General features: G+C 43.2%; 1 protein-coding gene across 2 annotated transcripts in view; it reads left to right on the top strand.

Moving 5' to 3' along the window:
- The window catches only part of spns2 (SPNS lysolipid transporter 2, sphingosine-1-phosphate), a 70,060-nt gene that overhangs the window by 13,653 nt on the left and 35,656 nt on the right, over positions 1–20,751 (top strand). For both annotated transcript variants that reach the window (XM_084373141.1, XM_084373142.1), the window contains exon 2: positions 7,099–7,164. In XM_084373141.1, coding sequence (XP_084229267.1) covers positions 7,099–7,164 — 66 coding nt within the window. The remainder of the gene's footprint in view (positions 1–7,098; positions 7,165–20,751) is intronic.

The following is a 20,751-nucleotide window of genomic DNA, read 5'->3' as shown; positions in this document are numbered from 1 at the left end:
ATAAGAAAAAAAGCCTGATTAATCAAAGTGGTAAGGCTGGCAAACCTGCAGGCCTTTAATTTGATTTTGCCCCAGTTTGGCTGTCACAAATTAGAAGATTAGAGTGAAAGCTGTCTCAAATGTCAAAGGGGCTTCATCACTGTTATAACAGAATATTCATGCTAACACGGTGGCAGCAGTTCTGATTTGAATACATTCGCCCTGGTGTAGTACAGGGGTGTAATGGTAGCAAGTAAACTGTCATCTTTAAGGACTTATATTTCCTTGAAATGGCATCCAAACCGGAATCAGCAAAATGAAGATAAGAAACACAAACTCAAACCAACAATGCACTGACTTTACACTTTTGGTTTCAAACCTGCTTTATATAGCACAAATAAAGTATTTGAATCATAATGAACTTGAGTTCCACATTCACTTTCAATCTTGGGATTGGTTAAAATTAACATTTATATCATTATATGAAAGCAAAACAATGAAAAAAAAAGAAATTAAAAAAAAGGAAGATGAACTGAAACCAGCAGTCTCATTTCCTGGCATTATAGAAAACCGTGTAAACTAGTATACTTTGGTGTGGAGTGGAGTGTTGCTACGGGTGAGAATATGACACATGATTCGGGAAGTACAGCTTGAGAAAAACATCCATGAATTGAAAGCTTATCAGATGCCAAAACATTGCACAGTGCGTTACAGTATTTGGGTATAAGCAATAGTTTTAGTATTATTCTCAGTAACTGAACTAAAAAAGGTATTTTTGCTGAAATACTGAATAGATGTCAATAAGGAATATATTACCAGGTGTATTAATCTGAATGTGACAGCGTTATGTTAATGTGTACCATCCAGACATGTGACTCAAGTCATTTGGTCCAAGTCTCACGCAAGTTCCAAGTTTTTTCTCGGTCGAGTCGAGTCGGGTGACTTTTCTCCCTCCAACACACTGCAGTCTGATCTGCCATATCCGACCTAATATTGATATTATTGAGCAATTTATCTAACCTGTCCAAATCGTGAGACAGTAAAATTTGTAAATAAACAAAAATAAACCTTATAAAAGCTAAGTTATTTCGTAATATCTTTCAATTAATATATCCCCTCCCCATCACTTGTGTGCAGTGAAAATTGACAGCGAGACTGAAAAAATTTCAAAAGTCATTTGCAAAGTCATTTCTTTTGTATATTTAAAATTGTGCATTGCTTTCTGTCATGTTTGCTCGTCAGCATGGTCTTCGCTCCGTTCTTCGTGCATTGCTAGATTTCTTGGCGTGTTGCTACCACCAACTTCTGCTATGACTCTCACTCTTACTCTTAAGATCTTGCTGTGTTTCTCACACAGTGTGCTCTACAAGTGGTTTTGGGTGAAGTTGTGTGGGCAGCCAGACTTGAACTTTCTAGCGCACTCACACACGCCCCATCTCTTGCTGATTTTATGCTCTTGCAGGAGCTCTGAAGGCCTCCCGTGCAGGCCGCTCTCCGCTGTTTTTCCCAGACATCTGCAGCACGTTTCCTTTCTGTGTGGCAGGGAAAGGAAGTGGAATGGAAAAAGCGCTCCCCCGCCCACTGCGGCCACATGGCAAGGGAGGAGAGCAGTCGGTCAGGAGCCCGCCGGCCACAGTCGGGCATATTTGTGGTCAGCTCTCTCCTCGCTTCAGTCTGAGGCGCTCTGCAGCCCGGCTTGCCTCTGCGCTGCTGTTCCCTGCTGTCGCTCACAAATCCAAAACGTTGGTCACAAGAACAACCAGAAAAGATGCACTTTCTCCTCACTCATTATGTCCCCCCCATTTCTTCCTTTCCCAGACTATTTATACTGATGGGGGTTGACACATGAAAAGGGATCACCCCTCTGCAGGAATGGAGGGGAAGGATCTGGCCACATCAGCAGAGCGGTTCACCGCTGCCCGTCACACTCTGGCCAGGATGAATGACTTCCATCCATTGGCTCCCTCTCACTCAGACACACACTCAGTGAAACCAGGGGAAAGGGGAACACGCGCACACACACACAGACACACACACATACTATATATATAAACAATGGAAACACATGATTTACAAGATAAATCCAACGCAGGCTGACCCGATTGTGGCCACCACCTATTTCTTTCCTCATGACTCCTCTATCTCCGGCTGGCTTTGTCTCTCTCCACCGCGCGTCACCGTTAAATTGGACCACTATTCTCTCCTTCCTCTTAGCCTAGTTTCTCTGAGCAGAAATAGAAGCAAAGGGGGGCCAGAGATCCTGGAGTCTGGGATTCTGGTTGGGGATTTGATATGAAATCTGTCCTCTCCGAGCTGATGGAGTTCTACAGTATGTGTGTGTAAATCTGTGTATGGCTTTACGGGGTGTGGTGTGAGTGGGCGTGTGTGTGTTCGCTTATGGTGTATTTGTGAGTGTATGGTGGTCCCAGAGGAGCAATGCTGGCAGCGTGCGTCACAGCACGAAAGCTGGCCTTGCAAAAACAGCACGCAGTGTCCTCAGTTAAACATCTCCTCTGGATCAAGACGAACATAAAGGAAAATAACAGCCAATGTGTTAGTAGTGTGTTAGATGGGGTCAGAGCTCGTATGTTTTGGGGGGGGTATTGTGAACATCATGGCAGTTTTCCACAGCCGCACTGATCTATAAGATTCATAAATCCTCTCCTGTTAGTGAGCAGTCTATAATTGAAACAGCAGCGACTGAAAGAAAGTACTATTGACTCACAATTCACCGCTCTAAATGCAGCATTTGTGGCGTGTTAACGTTCACCAATTTTGAGTCATTTCTTCTTGAGCCACGCTGAAAAAAAAAAAAGTGGTCATAAAGGCAGACTTTATGAGAGGGTGGAATAAGTGTCAGCTGCACGCCGGCCCCCCGACTCTGTGTCAACTCTGTGTTTTGACTGCCTGCAGCCGTGCAGTTTGCATGTACAGTTCAGCATCACAATAAATTCATGAACGGGGTCCGTAAGTGTCAGAAAATACATACATGTGGCTCTGCACTGTGCTGTCACACGCCACAGAACAAGTCGGTTGATTATGAAAACAAGTGAAGCTGAAGGGCAGCAGTGTGTTCAAACAGAGAATGTTTAATAAATGACAAAGCATTGTTAACTTTAATGACTTCTTCAAGCTCTGCTCATTGTTTTTCCAGTTAATCCAAGGGAGTGGACTGTATTGTGTCAGAGGGAGTGGCTATGAGTGTGCTTCGCTGTTACACTGAATGAAGGTGGAAGTAGCTGGTGTTATTGTTGTGTGCCGTCAGGAAGATCCACATTCCTGCCATGTTTCTTGCCTGGCATCGTCCTCACATGAGAACAGACCCCTGGAGGCCCGAGACTTGAGAAACTCATTAACGTTGCTCAGTTTAATGGATCCTTTGGGGTAGATTTGCAATCAATGTTGCCACAGCCACAGTGATGACCTGATACGTAGCTCTTAATGTATAATGGAGCTCTGGCTTTGTGTAATTTAACAGATGCGCCGTTCAGATGCAGCCACGATGAGGATTAGAAAAAGGCAGAGATTTGGAAAGCTGAGTTCCTTTGTGGTCTCTTGACCTTTATCTGTCTGAGTGCCCGTACAGCGTTGCCATGGCAGCAAAACTGGGCGCTGCCAGCCTGGGCAAGGGTTGTGGTACCTCGCAATCAGACACTTCACTGAATCTCTTTGTCTTTATAAAAGATGGCCTGAAAAATCCGGAAACGCTCATCTCAGGTAAGAGAAGAAGAGACGACAGTTACAGCCCGATTTGAGGAAGGGGAAATGGAGTGGAGACCATGTAAAACAGGAAGAATGAGAAAGCAAAAGGACAGTTTGATTTCCAGGAATTAAACGGCCTCACTGAGAGCAGAGATGATAGCCGTGATAGGCCGCTACACAAACACAGAGCTGCTGGCTCTCTGTAATCCCTTACAGATTAGCACAGTCCATTACTCAGCTCATTGCACTTGAATCTATAGTACAATAAACACTGTTGCTTTGATCTGACTTCCACCACTTACTTAAATGGATTCACATTTAGCTGCTGGAATTTAAAAAAAGGAACATATGAATTTCTTGCGTAATATTTTCATGTTTTTGCGAGATCTAATCTCGTTGTCACGGCAAGACTTTATCACACAGTGGCTACAGCTCTACATCAGCTCTGGTTTCCTAATCTCACAGCACATTTTGCCAACTCTACCTTTATTAATTGTCTGGTAATTGTAGACTAGGGTGTGGCTCAGACAAATGCAGACTCTGTCCAGGAGGGACGCTCCACCATCTGCTGTAGGAATCCCCCTCCCAGCAGGCTGTGTGTACGTGTAAGTGTATGTGTGTGTGTGCGTGCACTTCTTCCAGGCTAATTAGAGTACAGCTGCAGTTGTACAGTACACTGTTAAACACTGCTGTCGCTGTATGACAGGCTTGACAGGGAAGGGGGGGAGGCAGAGTCGTGGTCACAGCCAACCTGTCTGCTGCTGAGGCCATGTAGGGATGATAACCTGATGTGCTGTATGATTAGAAGTGGTTATAAGTGTGTGTGTGTGTGTGTGTGTGTGTGTGTGTGTGTGTGTGTGTGTGTGTGTGTGTGTGCGTGTGCGTGAGAGAGTGGAGGGGGGCAGGTCATCTTGGCAAGCACCTACCTGCTCTCTTATTCTGAGAGAGAAATAACTCAGTTTTGATGTTATTATCCACCCTAACTTTGACAGGATATGAACTGAGATTTACCTGCCTAGAAATGTAAATTGAGTCTTACCTGTCTTGAGGCCGTTTGCCACGGTGTGTGCTACAGGGCTGGATGATATGGCGTTAAAATAACATCGCAGTATATCAGGGATTGTCCGATGTGTTTTTTTCAGGGCTGATACCGATATGAGTATTAGCAATCAAGGAGGCCGATAACTGATATTTGGAACTGACAGACATTTGCAGTAAAAATTAAGGTCTCAGTGTCTCAAGTAAGTACTGTACTTAAGTATAATTCTGAGGCGCCTTACTTGAGTGTTATATTATAATATGTATTATATATTAGTATACGTTTATTTGATAACTTTAGTTACCAGTTAAAAAAAAAAAACTCAACATATATATATATATATCATTGATGGTCTAAGAACTAGTTTGGAGAGCTTTCTACCTTCCCAAGATCGAAACTGATTGTGAAACTATTCACTTTTATTCAAAAATAATCATTAGTAATGTCGATATATTGAACAAGTAGGTAAAGGCAAGTATTAGAACAAGTAGAACTCTAGAAGTCTGATAAATTCAGAAAATACATCACTTTACTGTAATGCAGCCTTTAAAACCAGGAAAAGACAACACATATGTCATACCACAATATAACAATACACAAAATCTAAGAAGATTTACGGTCTCATATACCGATAACAATATAATCTTGATATATAGCCTAGCCTAGTTGTGTGCTAACAAGAAACACAGTCACCACATGTTGAGCAGATGTGAGGTAGCAAATCAATGATTTATTATTGCTAGTGTAAACTGTGAGTTTCACTGATACTGGATGAAAACCAGCACCTTTAAAAGCCACATCATTATGAAAGAGAAACAAGGCGCAGAGTTGTGAGTGCAGCGCTTGGACAAGAATGCTGCCTGTAGTGTGAGAATGCGAGCAGGTGGTTTGACTCAGATGACAGGAATCTGACGTATGTCTCTGCTCCCACTTACAGTCCAACCTGCACCTGCCTCGCCATCGCACCGCCTTTGAAAAAACGCTGAGCCTCTCTGTTGACAAATAGACAAGCGAGGCGAGGCGATGCCGAGCGGAGCAGAATCAACATCTTTTATGTGGGGTGCGGCTATTTGCCCGCACGGCTGTGATCCTTCTCATCATCTTCCAAGGCACAATCCCCGAGATGACAAGGACATTTCTGCATGAGTTATGTCTCAAAGTTGCAGGTGCACCAGTCTGGAGGTCAGGTTATGCTAGGTTACGCTGGTGTGGTGGGCACGGAGGAGAGGAGCAGACGGATCAGAGGCAGCCAGCTTTTTAAAATGTTAGTCATGCCGCTGCTGTTCCATTTTCATGAGCTGTGTTGCAATCCCCAGGACCAGCCTTCCAGTTTCACAGAGAGTCAGCTAGCACCACCAAGCACACCAGGATTTCTCCGATAGAGATGTTTTATTCCTTTTCTCCTCTCTTCTCGCTTATAAAAATAAGACTTTGAACCTTTCCAAGCTGGTGGTCTCAAGAGGAGCTGAGTTCATTTGACGAGACTTGTTGCTTCTTGTTTACTGCTGCTTAAAATGGTACGGTAGCCATAAAGGGATTTCTTTACTCGCAATTTATCACCCTCTGATCTTCCTCTTCATCTTCATCTTCTGATGTTTATGAAGTGTTAAAAAGTTTATGAGATTTCTCGCGCATGCTTTGCAGTCTACGCTATATTGAACACACGAGTCATAATGATCTGATGAGCAGATATTCAGCCGTCAACATGACTGTTGGCCAAGCACCAGGTGCCCTTCACATTAAGGCATTAGAGCCACGCACAGAATGTACATTTCCTCCATTCCAGCATAACTGCTCTTGGGTTACAAGCAACAAGATGAAGACGACTTCAAAGACCTTGTGGTTTCTCGCAGTAGAACTATGTGTTGGTGCTTCTGTGTGTCTGTGTGACTGATGAGAGCCAGCAGAAATATTGACCTCACGCAGTCGGTTGCAGCATCATCCGGCAGAGCCAAAATCAACTCCAGTCGCTGCGCTGGAGCTGTTTACATGAGCCAGTGGGTAGCTAATGGCGGAGAAAGTGTGTGAGCGTTTAACGGAAGGTGTGTTTAGCCGTTTAACACCAGACATTGTTCTTATATAACACCCTTCAGTTAAAGTCTTTGCTGCCATTTACTTAAGTAAAGCACTGCATGGCAGCCAAGAGAGCACTTATCGGGATGTTATATTGCTCTTCAGGGATCTTAAGTGAATGATAGCCCTCCAGTATTAGCTATCCATCATATCCAGCAATAATCCCAAGCCACAAAACACTCTCATAAAGCTAGAATTAATTTAGCTTTGAAGCCAGACAGAGTTCAGCGTTTTCATACCTGTGATTATGACTGTTATTATCTCTTGTAACCACACTTATGTTTCCCCTCTGCTCCTGTTTGCAGGTGTTGTGCAAGACATCCAGCGGCATTACGGACAATCAGACAGTGGAATCGGCTTGTTGCAAACAGGTAAATCACCTTTAATCCCATAATTACATGCGTGGAAATTTCTAGCTCAACAGCTAGACCCTTTCACCGCATGACGAGGGTAATTGCTGTGTACCTCTGATATTCTGATGTTCGCTAAATTGGATGGAGCGATAAAAAAGGTAGAGGCTCTGATCCCAATCAGCCTCTTGTCTTCCTGTAAATGGCCATGCTGAAATACAAGCTAAGTCCCCGTTAACAGCAACAATGCTTGCAATGTTTTCACACACAAATAGTAAGAAGGGCTCGGATGTGGAGTTAATTTCAAATAATCAACAATCATTCATGCATTTTATTTACTTGCTCTAATCTTTCTCCTCTATATGTACTAAAGTGCTCTAATTGCAGGATTTGAAAAGAAACCAACTCAAGTTTTCTCAGGAAAACAGATAAAAATTGGCTCATTGTTGCTTGTTCTGGCCAACAAGACAGAAATAGATTCTTGTTGGCCACACTCTTTAAAACTTCAAGATATGTTTTAATTTTTGCAAGAATTTGTATCTCCGAGTGCTGCTGTGATTTGAAGAAGCCTGAAAACTGCAGTATTGATCAGAGGGCGGTGTTGTAAAAAGCGCCCAAAAGTCATATTCGAGTAGAAGTAAAGACATCACGTTTATATATTAAATTGGTAAAAGTGAAAGACAACCATAGTACCTGGGCAAAAGTTTTAAAGTGTCTGATAGTAAATGTCCTTATGTATCAGGAGTCATTTTTGGCAATAAATGTACTTAAGCATTAAAATTACAAGTCAAAGTAAAAATATACCTGAAAATACCTTCCTGATCATCAGAATCAGTGTTTTATTAATCTTATTGCAGATTAAATAAATGATGCAGCATTCACTCTGCAAAGTAACTAGTGACTAAAGTTTTCAAATAAATGTAATGGAGTAAAAAGCACAATGATGTAGTGAAGTAGAAGTACATAGTAACAGAAAATGGTTGTGCTGAAGTACAGTACTTTCATTCCATGACTGTCAGAAGAGTATCTGAAAAGTACACCAGCAACACTTTTGATATGTTTGAAGCATGCAACTTTTTTTACTTTCTAAAAATATTTAAGTTAAAGGGGCAATGTGGAAGAATTTTGTTAAAATCATATAAAAGTCATCAACAGATCTTGAAGAAATAACAGTTTTGACACCATGAGGTCTATGTAAGGTGTTGCTAGTCAACTAGTTAGTTAGTCTGCTAACCAGCAAGCCCTAAAGCTCCTGTGCTAGCTGTGTCAACACCATCACATCTAGTCCCTGAGCTCCCAGTCCGGACAGCTAGCTGCATGGCTAATCAAGCTAACTAGCTAATGGCGGCTACAATTAAAAGCAGTTAGCGGTTACTCTGCTGATAAAGCTGCTCCCCATTTGCTTTGAGTATGAATTTGGCAGGTGGCTCATTCTTACATATTGCACCTAAAGCTTTTTATATTTCCTGAGCAGCACTCTGACTGTGCGGGGGTGGTACTTCCTCACAACAGCAGCAGCAGCAGCAGCAGCCGCAGCAACAGCAGGGCAGGTCAACAGAAAAGGAAAACACAGTCGTGAGCCAGGCAGGCTGTTCTCCAGAGAGCCTGCACGCATGTACCCAGAGCGTCTGAGGACGCGGGTCGAGGGCAGGGTTTCCTGTTCCACTCTAGACCCCAATGAATTCACCTTTTAGGGAGATACCTTGCAAAGCCCTCTCAGTGGAGGACAGGAGCCAGTCTTCTCTCCATGTGCCCTCAAACTCATTCAAACACCAACAAACTTGCACACAAAGTGCCATTGAGGGCAAGCAGGCAGGTTTGAGTTTGAGGGGGGAAAGAATACGGCCCAGTGTTTTCCTCCTCCACTTGATGTTCCTAGACTAACTTTAGGCGAGCTGAATGGCGTGTTGAGGACAAAAATATCCAGCAGGAAAAAGAAATCAGTGTTGTAATTTCTGTTGGCTTTTCGATGAATGAGCCATTTCATCATTTCCAAAACTCATTTCCACCCAGAATCTATATTGCGCTCAATTAATTTTCCATCAGCAACTCTTTCTGCTTTACACACTTTTCTTCTTTAGCTCCTTTTTTAAGTCGTTTTTTACGCAGCAGTAGCCAAAAAATGAAATAGTCACAACCAATTTCACACCAGAGCTTCTCATATGAAGCCTGTACCGACTGGTAATGGTGTTGAATCAAGCGGCCTTTATTAGTTTGTTTTATCAGCAGGGTGCCTGAACACTGACATCTCCACGTGATGTCTGTTCTGACCAGCACGCTCTGCAAATTTGTTTTAAATCTTCACAAGAAACAGGAAACTGTAAGTGTGAGGTGTGTTTGACTGTTAATTCTGTTTGCATTGGCTCATTACTTGCGTTATGCACGCTCACACACTTAAACACACACGGTGTGTTATTTGAGGGGCGTGTGCAGCTGACTTGTCCTCTGCACCGTCTGCAGGTCTCTAAGAGGCACCCAGCTGACCGGGCTAAAAGCAGGGCCGCTGTGTGTTTGATTTGCCTGGCCTGTCCCGGCCTGTCACGGTTCAGACTCCGCTTGGCCCCTGATCCCCAGCCGACCTCTTTCTCACAGGGGCCTGAGGAATGCTGGGTGTCCATGCCTTGAGCTGTGAGAGCGGGTGGGCGCAGACAGAGAGCCTAGGTGTGAAGAAGAGGTTAGGAGGTTGACGTAATCAGGGTGCTGGAAGGGACTAAGTGAGTGTGTGTGTGTATATGTTTATAATATGCACATGTCCCTACTGGTTTTCCCCCATCCCCCCACTTCCATCTCAAGAGGGAACAATCCCTGCCTCTGTGAGCACCTGCAGGCCAGGCCAGGCCGGCTCGGCCTTCCTTTCTCCTTCCTCGCTCCCTCTGTCCTGGCAGCTCTCGTCCACCTGGGAATGCAAACTGCCAACGTAGGTGTTTTACAGGCCGTGGGCGTTGTGTGCGCTGCGGCTTTCTCTCTTCCTCCGCTGCCAGGTCACCCTCACACTTTTAAAAAACACTGACCACACACTGCTGGATCCAAGTCGTAGAACAAACACAGTGTGAGTCAGAATCACACACATCATGAACTCTGTTCTGGTTCAGCTTGTGCAAAAGGATCGTTTTGACCCTTTTCTTTGGCCCTGGATCAGAACTACTGGAATGAAAAATTTCCCATATCTGGGAGTTACTGACAAGTTGTTTGCTTTTGGGAAACACTAGCCTGCCTTAGCACTGGAGGAGTGTCTTAGACCTGCTGCAGTGTTTGCATTTTGATTGTTGCGCTCCAAGACATGTCTATTTTGACTTGTTAAATCTAATTTTCTTATAATCAAGTTTAGCGGGTTATTATCTGTTATATGTCCCTCTTCACAGCTTGTTTTAAGATAATGACACTCAGGCTCAACAATATATATGATATTATTATGATATGAGACAGTATATCATCTTAGATTTTTGATATTGTTATATCATGAGACGACATAAGCGTTGTCTTTTCCTGCATTACGGTAAAATGATGTATTTTTCTGAACTTACTGGACTTTTTCTTATAACTGCCTGTAGTCATTATATCCACATTACTGATGATGTTTATAAAAAAAAGTCATTGTGTTTATATTTTGTGAAAGTAAAGTCATCTCGAGTATTGAGATCAAGGTATTTGGTCAAAAATATTGTGAAATTAGATTTTTGAAGACCGGTGCAAGAATTTATGAAGTGCTTTTAAAATATCAAGATTGTGCATCCTGATAATGCCTAAACATATAGAAATATAATTTTTAAGCCATATCGCCCACCCCCAAATTGACACATTTCTGGAAAAGAAAAAGTACAATAATCACGCTCATATTGGCAGGAAAATTATGAACATATGTCTTGAGACTGACTGGCAGGGTAAGATGAAGGCTTTCTGCAGTGCGGTGGTGTAAACTGGTGTTGTCATGCTAAAGGACAACACATGGAAAATACCCTGTGGTCAGCTCAGCCTCCGCACCACCAGTTATTTCTGTTATTTGGCAACGCCGACCCTTTCAAAAGCAGCTTACGTAACACAAATTGACCTGAGGTATGTGCTCATCTCTGTTGTGCATGCATGTGTGTGTGTGCACGAGTGTCATTATTTGCCCGAGGAGCTGAGGTCTCAGGTCTCTGTGTAAGAGGATGAGCTGTTCATATCTGTCAGTCAGGTTAGGGGAAAGGCATGAGCCTGGAGCTCTCCGGCCCCGTCCATCTGCAGGCGGGGACGTTCTCACCTGAGCTCAGCAGAGCTGTCAGAGCACCAGGACGGCTCTGCTCTCCCACTGGAAATGACAGGCCTCTGCGATAATGGCCCTCGGGCGGGGGCTATCTGGAGTGACACCTGCACACAGCTGTGAACAGGACCAGTCCTGAGGGTACAGAGGGCACCAGGGGTTAATGGAAGAGAGGAAGAGGAGAGGGGGTTCACCTAGATGGTGTTACCTTTAGTCAGGGGAGTTTTCTCTTTTCTTTACCAGACTGAGAAATCTGAGAGACTTCTCTCTCCTCCTATTAACAAGCTAAACTTATTGCATTCAAGTGCTTGGAGGCAAATCAGAAAATAAGCCTTAATGGGTCGAATTATCTCTCACAATGGAAGCCTGCGCAGTAATTATCCACCACTGGTTCAGCGTGGAAGCAGAGTTATTGGGGTCAGTCAGGCTGGATGTACAGTGAGGCAGCAGCTTAATAAGGAGCCAGGCGCTCAAAACAGCTCGCAGACTGTCTGCGCCGTTCTGTGTGTGTGGCTGCCCACCTTGTCTGAAACGCGACACCAGCGCGCGCGCACACACACACACACACACACCCCAACTGACATTGCCCCAGTCTTAACATGGTGTCAGTCTGCCATTCAGCCAGTATGTGAGCTGTAAGGAATGAGGCCACAGGTGCTGTGTAAGACTTAAGGCTTGAGCTTTGCTAACACATCAGACTTAAACTCGCCACAAAGAGTTTTAAGCCTAAACCGCAGGAAGGCAGCATTGTATTTAGTTGAAGTCGGGTTATTGCCGCTGAAGGCTCAGTGGCTCTCTGGAACCTGTTATTTACCGCCTCTGAGGTGTCCACAATTATATAGGTTTATGATCAGTGTCAATCAAACATTTCTACAATTGGAAGTGGAGCTAGTGGTGCTTTATCAGCTGTTTTGGCCACTCACAGCTGCTCCTATTTTGTCTCCTGCCCTCGTTGGTATCCCTCGGTACCTCCTCTCTCTCTCTCCCTCTCTCTCTCTCTCTCCCTCTCTCTCTCTCTCTCTCTCTCTCTCTCTCTCTCTCTCTCTCTCTCTCTCCCTCTCTCTATCAGCAGTTTGGCAGCTGTTGTTGCCTTGTTTGTCACTCCCACTGGCACCTTACAGGAGTCAGAGGCGACAGAGGGATGAAGGGAAATGGAGGCCAAAGAAAGAGCCACCTGTGACTTCTTCCCCGCGGTCGTGCATGGCAACGAGGTTTAATCTTCTCCGCTATTGACTCCCAAAGCCAAATGATTGCGATGCGACGGTGTTCGGCGGCCGCTCTCCCGCTGAGACGAGAATAGAACGATGACCCAATGATGCAACGACATCACAGCGTGTGTGTGTGTCTGTGTCTCAGGCTGTTTTTATAGGCCACGTCTCAGAGGAGGGCAGCTGTTGGGCGATGATTGGCACCCCGCTCCCCGTCTACTTCCCCCTCACTTCCTGTCGACGAACCAATAGCGGCGGCGATGAGTGACTGCCAATCCAATCAGGATTTTAAGGCCAATTAAACATGTATGCTGTCAAACCCTCGTCATGTAATTGTCCTATCAGATCTCTACTCGCACTAACACTATTTCATCATCTTTGCTGGTCGTTATGGGAGCGATCGAGCATTCACGGTAACAAGACTTTTGGTGATATTTTCTCTCGCCTCTCTGAAAAACATGCTGAACAGCGATCGATCGCCTGAAGCCACGGGAGGCTGCTGCAGAGCCTCTGCTCCGTGTGACATCAACAGATCAATTAGAAACACACACACACACACGTGCACGCACACACCAACACGCACACACACTTGACGCCCTTTCTGGTCAAACACATGTGCTCCATCCCACATACCTCAGCAAGTCAAGGTCAAAGACAGGGCTGCTGCTTCCTCGTTTGCTCTGTTCTCACTCATCATTAACAGAGTGTGAACGGTTTGTGGAAGTCATTTGTGCCTGTATGTGTGTGTGTGTGTGTGTGTGTGTGTGTGTGTGTCTGTGTGTGTGTGTGTGTCAGCCCTTGTTTTCTTATCCCATTTGTCCCAATAACAAGGGAAGCATGCAAGAACACAGACACAGACAAACAGAGTCCTCTGTAGAATGTCAGGAAAGAAAAACTCAAGCTCTAAGTTCTGCTGGATCTGCATGTGATGCCATGTCACCAGCCACAGGAAAGTGTCTCTGGGAAAAAAAGAAAAAAAGTGCATGTTTTTACTAGCGCTGCAGCCTGGATCGCAGTCTGGAACTCAACTGAATCCACGTCTCACTACTGCTTCTTGTTTTTAAGGACAGAAGCAACCACCTTACTTTATTCTTACCATATGTGTTTGCTTATAATATGCACCGGTGATGTGCAAAAGATGATGTTCCAGCGTGCTCCTGCCAGCCGGCCTGGTATTTGTAGCAGCGTGTAATTCTCTCCAGCTGCAGTTCGCACACTGAGCAGGTAGCGGGGAGATCTGCTGCAGCTGCACTGACAAGCTATCAGCTCTCAGTAGCTGAGAGACTGAATGAAATAAGAGGGGTTTAGGTTGGACTTGATGGCAGCTTCTGCGGGAATTAGCCGCAGAGTTGCTGAGACAGGCGAGAGAGTGCTGCACGGGTATTTCCCAGGCTGCATGTGGCATTTATCAGAGCGGCAGCCAACGCGCTGGTAATCCAACACTGGTGAAGTCAGAACGGAGGGGTTTCGGAGAGAATTAGCGGTGATCAGAAATTTGAGGAATGCAGAAATGTTGTGGGGAATCCAGGAGGCAGGGATGTGATGTATGAGAATGTCTGAGTTGAGACGTTTTGGTCGGCTCTGGTGTCCGACTCAAACCAAAGCTATGTGTCACACCCCACACAGGCAGTCCCATTAATCATTAAAGGAAGGAGAAAACAAAGCTGCCGCTCCCACCGGTACTACACACCTGATAGAAATCACAACAAACTATTGCCACAGTGGGCAACATTGCTTGCTTGGTGATGACTGAAAGGAATATCCTGTTTCCTTATTCAGCTCTCTGGTTGTAGCATTAATGTTCTCTCTGCACATTATCAGTCAGCAGCGGCAAGATGAAGATAATCAAATATATGTAAACTTCTATAGCCTTTGTAGTAATGACACTGATTTTCTCTCCTTCTTGTTTCATCTGAATATGATAGCGAAGGAGGCAGAGTAAATTACTGTGCCCCACATGGATACACAGCTGTCTTTTATTAGACCCAGCACTCCAGTAAACAGCATTAGTTTTAGTGTTGTGTTAAATATAATACACCAGAGACAGTTCAAACCTCCAGGCTGCATTCTGTTAAACAAATACATGCTCACTTAAAGTCTCCACAGCCACAATTCAGCTGCAAATATCTACCCAGAGATTTATATTTATCTTTCACGTCAAGGGGCCCAAAACTGACAATAAGATAAGATGCCCCGATCATTTTGCTTTTTGATGTTTGATTACACATAGTTTATGAAACAAAAAGTAGTCATGCATTCTGTAATTGTGTTACTTATGGCAGGAATTACACTGAAAAGGACCCAAAGGAGAACCATTGTTCTACACAATATTTAAATCACACACATAACATTATGTTTCCATTTAAAGGAATTTTAGCTGAAAACATTCAAAGATGATCTAAATGATCAACAGAATGAGAACTGTTTTGACATCTATCTATTGTGTTGCAGAGAAATCTACCGATGATAGCATCCTAACCAGCTAGCCCAGGCCCGTCCCATTCCAAAGCTCCTGTGCTAGCGTTGTAAACCGGGTCGCAAGCTACACTGCTAACTAATGAGAGATACATTTAGTAGCAGTTAGCGGTTACACTAGTGATATGCTGCCCCTATTTGTATGAATTTGACAGATGGCCAATTCTTACATATGAAGGTGTTCCTTTCAGTCATGCTGGTATTTAACTGCTAAACCATCTCTTCCTTCTTGGAAACCGTGGATTCACTCATGAGGAATTTGCGAAGGTGTTGCAGTGGAAAACCTCTGGTACTTTTCCATATGTGCAATAATGCTGGTGATCAGTTTTGGTCACTAACAAACACCTGTGGCATCTGTACAGACAGCAGGCTTTAATGGCAAACATACCAAAAAGTTTCTTTAAAAAGGTGCTCTTATTGTGAAAGGTTCACCCTGTTTAGAACAAACTACAAAAGAATGTTGTTTTGCCACAGATTGAGTGGGCGGTGCTGTCGAAGACGCGTCAGCCAGCAGCTCCTGCCAAACACGCAGTCCAACATCGTGGACACATTCATTCATTTGGTGTCTTTTGATCAGTTGTGTGTCACTGCGTCCATGTGTCTCTGTTGTTGCTGCATAGTGGAACTTTTATGTGAAAGAGTGTATTGCATTTTCCGAGGTATTTGTCGCAGTAATCTATGCTCTTGGCCAACAGGGTGTTATAAAATGAGTTATTTAATCTATATGATAATAAGGATAATATTAACTTAGACTTGAGAGTGTCTCAGACAGAGTTACAAAGTTGTTTTACTGACTAACAGACATTACTCATCCATAGTTTACTCTTCATACAAACGCCTCCGGTTGCAGCCAGCAGGTAACCTTGCGATGACGAGAAAGGGCACAAAGGTGGAGATGAGTCAACAGGCACTGAAGAGGGAAGTTGTATTTATGGAAGCGACGTGTTTGCTATGCAATGAACGCCGACACCTAGACACACACCTCGTCCACGACGAACGGGTCAAAGTGTCGCTCCGCGGTGTAAATGGCACCGAACGACAACGCCTAGCCTGCAGACATGTACAGACCTGCAGATAGGATGTGCTTCTCCTGTTCCTCTAATTCTGTCTGTGGCAGCTGATGGATGGTCGGATTCCTCGAACCGTTGTCCCTCAGTGAGACAGTCTCCTGACTGTCAGGTTTCACAGCTGCGAGGATGACGGTGGGAAATACCCAAATTCCAAACCTAAAAACAGAGAAACTCAATGACAGGAAGAGATTTAAATTGATCAGATCTGGTTTTAAGCAGGTAGAGAACATAATAATGATGTAATGTGTTGCTATACATTACTGGTTTACGTCCCTTATGGTAGCAAGTACTGATGAATGTTACTATTTCAGCTTCTTGAGGTAATTTATTTTCATTTTGCAATATCCCAAAGAATCAAACGTGCCCCTGAAATAGTTCTTCCTCCATTTTGCATCCTGCCACTGCAGCATAAAGTACTTCCACGCCACTTGATTTCTATACTGAATAAAAACTGATTTTAATTTCCAAGCAGGAGCACCTGAATCTGTGACAAATCATATTTTACTTCAAGAGTCTAATCTCAGTGGCGGGAGCTTAAAGGGAGCACTTGAAAGTAGCAGAATACTTTAAGTGTACATCTGCATTGGTGGGGAATTAAGGTTCCTTTCAGTGCTTTTCATTTCCACTTTTTCAATCTGAATGACTGTCAGTCACCGTCAAGAGAAATGTGAATTATTCCACACACAACCGGACGAGTGTCTTTTTGTTAAAGGATCAAATGGGCTGCTGAGCGCCTGGTATCCCACAGCCGGATGCAGAGCTTCACAGGTGCTCTCTACAGGGGAAACTAGTGTTTCATAGGGAAATGCATCTGCACAGGCTCAGTGAATATCAATCAATCACACACACATACACACACTCAACATACGTGCATCTCCTTCCGATGCTCTATTCACAGTGGCATTGAATCATAGGGAGTGAGTCATCCCCGGGGGTTTTGTTCTGCTGGCCAATCAAAGCCAGAGCTGGACGTCCGGTGTTTCCAGCCTCCTTCTGTGAGGCAGGAGAATAGTGTGTGTGTGTGTGTGTGTGTGTGTTAAGGGGGGGTCTGCCAGTGGGGATGCACCTTGTTCAATTGTATTCACCTACATTCATTGTCATTACTTTCTATTTTTCCACCAAGCAGCGAGCTTCTGAGAGGCTCCTCTGTACCATACAGTACGTTTCATGACACAGCATCAACCAAACATCAACCAAACTGAAAAGCAAACTAGAAGTGCTTTAAAATAATGTTTAGAGGATCATGCTTCAGTTTTAAACAGCTGTGTTACCAACTCACAATTACCGTAGCAGTGTTGTACCCAAAAGTCACTCTCAAGTAATAGCATACCAGTACCATGTTAAAATATTACCTTGGTAAAAGGGAAGGTCACCCATACAAATAACACTGGTGGAAAGAGTACTAAATATCTGCACTCAAGTACAGGTCAGTTACATTGCTGTATTACAAGTAAAACTATTGCTATAAAAATGACACTTAAGTAAAAGTACAAAGTATTTTTCTCGATTGTTACTCAGAGTATTTGTTTGGTTTTTTTTTGGTTGATGTTAAATGTATTATCAATAGTGGGCATTCAATCAATGAGGTTTCTGTTTCTCCAAATATTCAGTATCCCACATGCATACTTAGGTACGAGTAAAATTACAGACTTGAACAAATACTCAAAAGTACAAGTAACCAAAAAAAATGACTTAATGACAGTAATATGAGTAGCTGTAATTAGTTAATTCCACCCCTGACAAAAAGTATTTGAGTTAAAGTCTTTAAATGTCTGATATTAGATGTACCAAAGTATCAAAAGTAATAGTAAAAGTTAATTGTACATATATTTGTATGTATGTACAGTATATACTGTATACTAATACTCAAGTCAAATGTACTCAAGTACTCGATTGCCTGAGTAAATGCACTTAGTTACATTCCATCTCATAATGTGTTAAAGGGGAGCATAAGGAGCCTCTAATGATAAAAGGTAATAGATTCTGATGGTGATGATAATAAAGGATGATGGATGATGAAGTGAGGACTCTCTGACATTCACCATACTGTGTATAACTGCAGGCTTAATGACTCGTTGTTAAGTGAGAAACATTTGCTCGTTTAAAGGTCAAGAATTGTTCCACTTCACAAGAAGACCGTTTTAAATATCAGTAAGCAGACACTAAATATATTTCAGGCTATCATCTTTCTAAACACACATCTTACATTCTCGGAGCCTCAGCCACATTAGACAGAGGTAACCATCGGACACATGCAGCATGATTCACCTGTTTCTGACACCACCCACCGACGCAGTAATGTTACCACCAGTGTCTCCTACCTTTAGACAGCCTTTGTCCCCACATGGAATGTGCAAAGACTATGGTAATTGATGTAATTTGCTCTGAGAGTCTGTGAGAAATATGTCCAGCATCTTATTAAGAATTTGAAGCACTTTGGGACCGGTTTGGCACTCCTACCTGACTCACGTATGTAAGACTGAAATTAGAATTCATTGTCTTCTTTGTGGAAAATTTTGAGTTTTTTCACTGCTGCTATCTATTCTGTCAGAAGTTCAAGAGACTTTGAGCTTTTCGCTTTAAACCCTAGCTACAAAGAGAATGAAATAGATAAGGGAGAATAGTGATTAATTCATCTGCTCTGTGGAGGCTTTAAAACACAAAACCACCTCTTCTCCTAGACCGGCCTCAGAGGGGGCCCTGCAGTCGGACGAGGCGACGGTAATAAATGACCTTAATTGTTCAAACAACTCAGTAAGGTTACACTGAATCATCTCCATATTTATCGTGTGGCTTTGCAGCATTGTTGTGACTATACATGATAATTTAGTCACAAATGTCCTTGCCATTAATTAAGTGCACAGCTTATGCCTCTGGTGCAGAATTGGCAATCACTCCCAGCCTAAGAGGAGGGCGTTATGAGATAAACAATGGTTTTAATAGAAAGGAGTCTGTGTTTGTTGAGCTAATAGAGGGGAATATGTCACATAAGCCTCACGATAAAGGCAGGATGTCACGCAGAGTCGATACTGTAGGGTTTGTTTAAGCTGTTTTCCAGTCTACCATTGAGTCACTTCCCTTTAGAAAAAGATGTCTATGTAATGCTGGCATTCAACACTGATCGCTATCATAATTACACGCCAACAGTGAAAACTGTAATTATCAAATTCAAAGTTATTCCTTCAGGAACATGTCCTGCCTCTTAAAAAGTCTTTGTTGTGCCTCCAGCGCTGGAAAATCCCATTATTATCTCTACATTAACTATGATCTGCTCTCCTCATCATCTCCTCCTTGTTATCGCTCATCTAATCTTACAAATATTAAATTCTTAGATCCAAACAGCGGCGTTTCATGTGAAATAGCGCGATAGAGGAAGCAGGAAGGAAATGTTGCTTTCATTACACTGAAAACGCGGCTTGAGTCACTCACTGTCTTCAGAAGTAGTCACAGCTGACCATTGTTCTTTAAATGAGGTTCTGGAAACTCTTCCTCCCCTTCGGCCTGCAGTGTAAACATCCACCGAGTATGTCTGCACCTCCTCGCTGTGAGAGCTTTCCTGCTCAATATTTGTTACACATTTACTTTATTTATGAGAGATTGCCATCTCTGGTGATTAGCCAGGACTTATCTCTGATGGCACTGTGGAGATCACACAAACATGTGGACTTGTGGTGTTCCACTGCGTAAACAAGCATAAACAGAGAGACAATAGTGGCCAGGGCAGGAATGTGACTTGTGAGGACGGGCAGCATTTTATACATGTTTCATATACAAGAGCTGCTTACTGTACGTCAATCAAACATTTGTAATCGCTCCAGCTGCGGTTCAACAGGGCAATTTAAGATCTTCCAGACCGCAGAAATTAGACATATCCTCTGCAAATGAAGAAATAAATAATTAAGCTTTTCCTACCAGTTCTTACCGTCTGCGCTGAGAGTTTTGGGTGTGACCTGCCATCTGTGAAGACTTATTGTTAGTCATGGTTTGTTTGTCTTTTCCTGCAACGTCTTGAAATAGACTGAACACATTTATTCTCTTGTCACTGAGTCTATTCTCACTAATCACTTCGTATGCCCTCGGGCTGCAACTAATTATTTTCACATATAATTGTTCAGTCTATAAATTGTCAAGAAAAAGTTGTAAAAAGAAAAGCTAATTTCAATTTCCTAGAACCCAAAGTGACGTCTAGGAATTGTTTCTTCCGTCCAATCAACAGTCAAAGACTCTTCGTTTATTATCATAAATGATGGAGAAAAACAGAGAATCCTCACATTTAAGAAGCAAATGTTTGTCATTTTTGCTTGAAAAATAACTGAAACAATTAATCGATCATCAAAATAGTTGCCGATAACTTTCGATCAATCAACTAGTTGATTAGTTGACTAATTGTTGCAGCAGTAAACGTATGATACCTTTTCAAACATTTTCAGCTTTACTTTAAAAAACATGCCGGATCCCTCAAACTGAGTTGCACTGGGAGGAGGAAATCTTTGCCTCCAAGCCTGACAGATTTCTTTATTTTTGCTCCTGTAGGTTCGCAGCCTTCAAAGAAGACTGACAGGAGATCATTTTACGGGCAGTATTTGTAGTGACAGGGTATTTCCTGGGAGCAGAT

This window comes from Pagrus pagrus (assembly GCF_965226575.1).
Source record: "Pagrus pagrus genome assembly, chromosome: 14".
Classification (NCBI taxonomy): Eukaryota; Metazoa; Chordata; class Actinopteri; order Spariformes; family Sparidae; genus Pagrus; species Pagrus pagrus.
The sequence above is the reverse complement of the archived record's forward strand: the minus strand, read 5'-3'. Positions and strand labels throughout refer to the sequence as shown.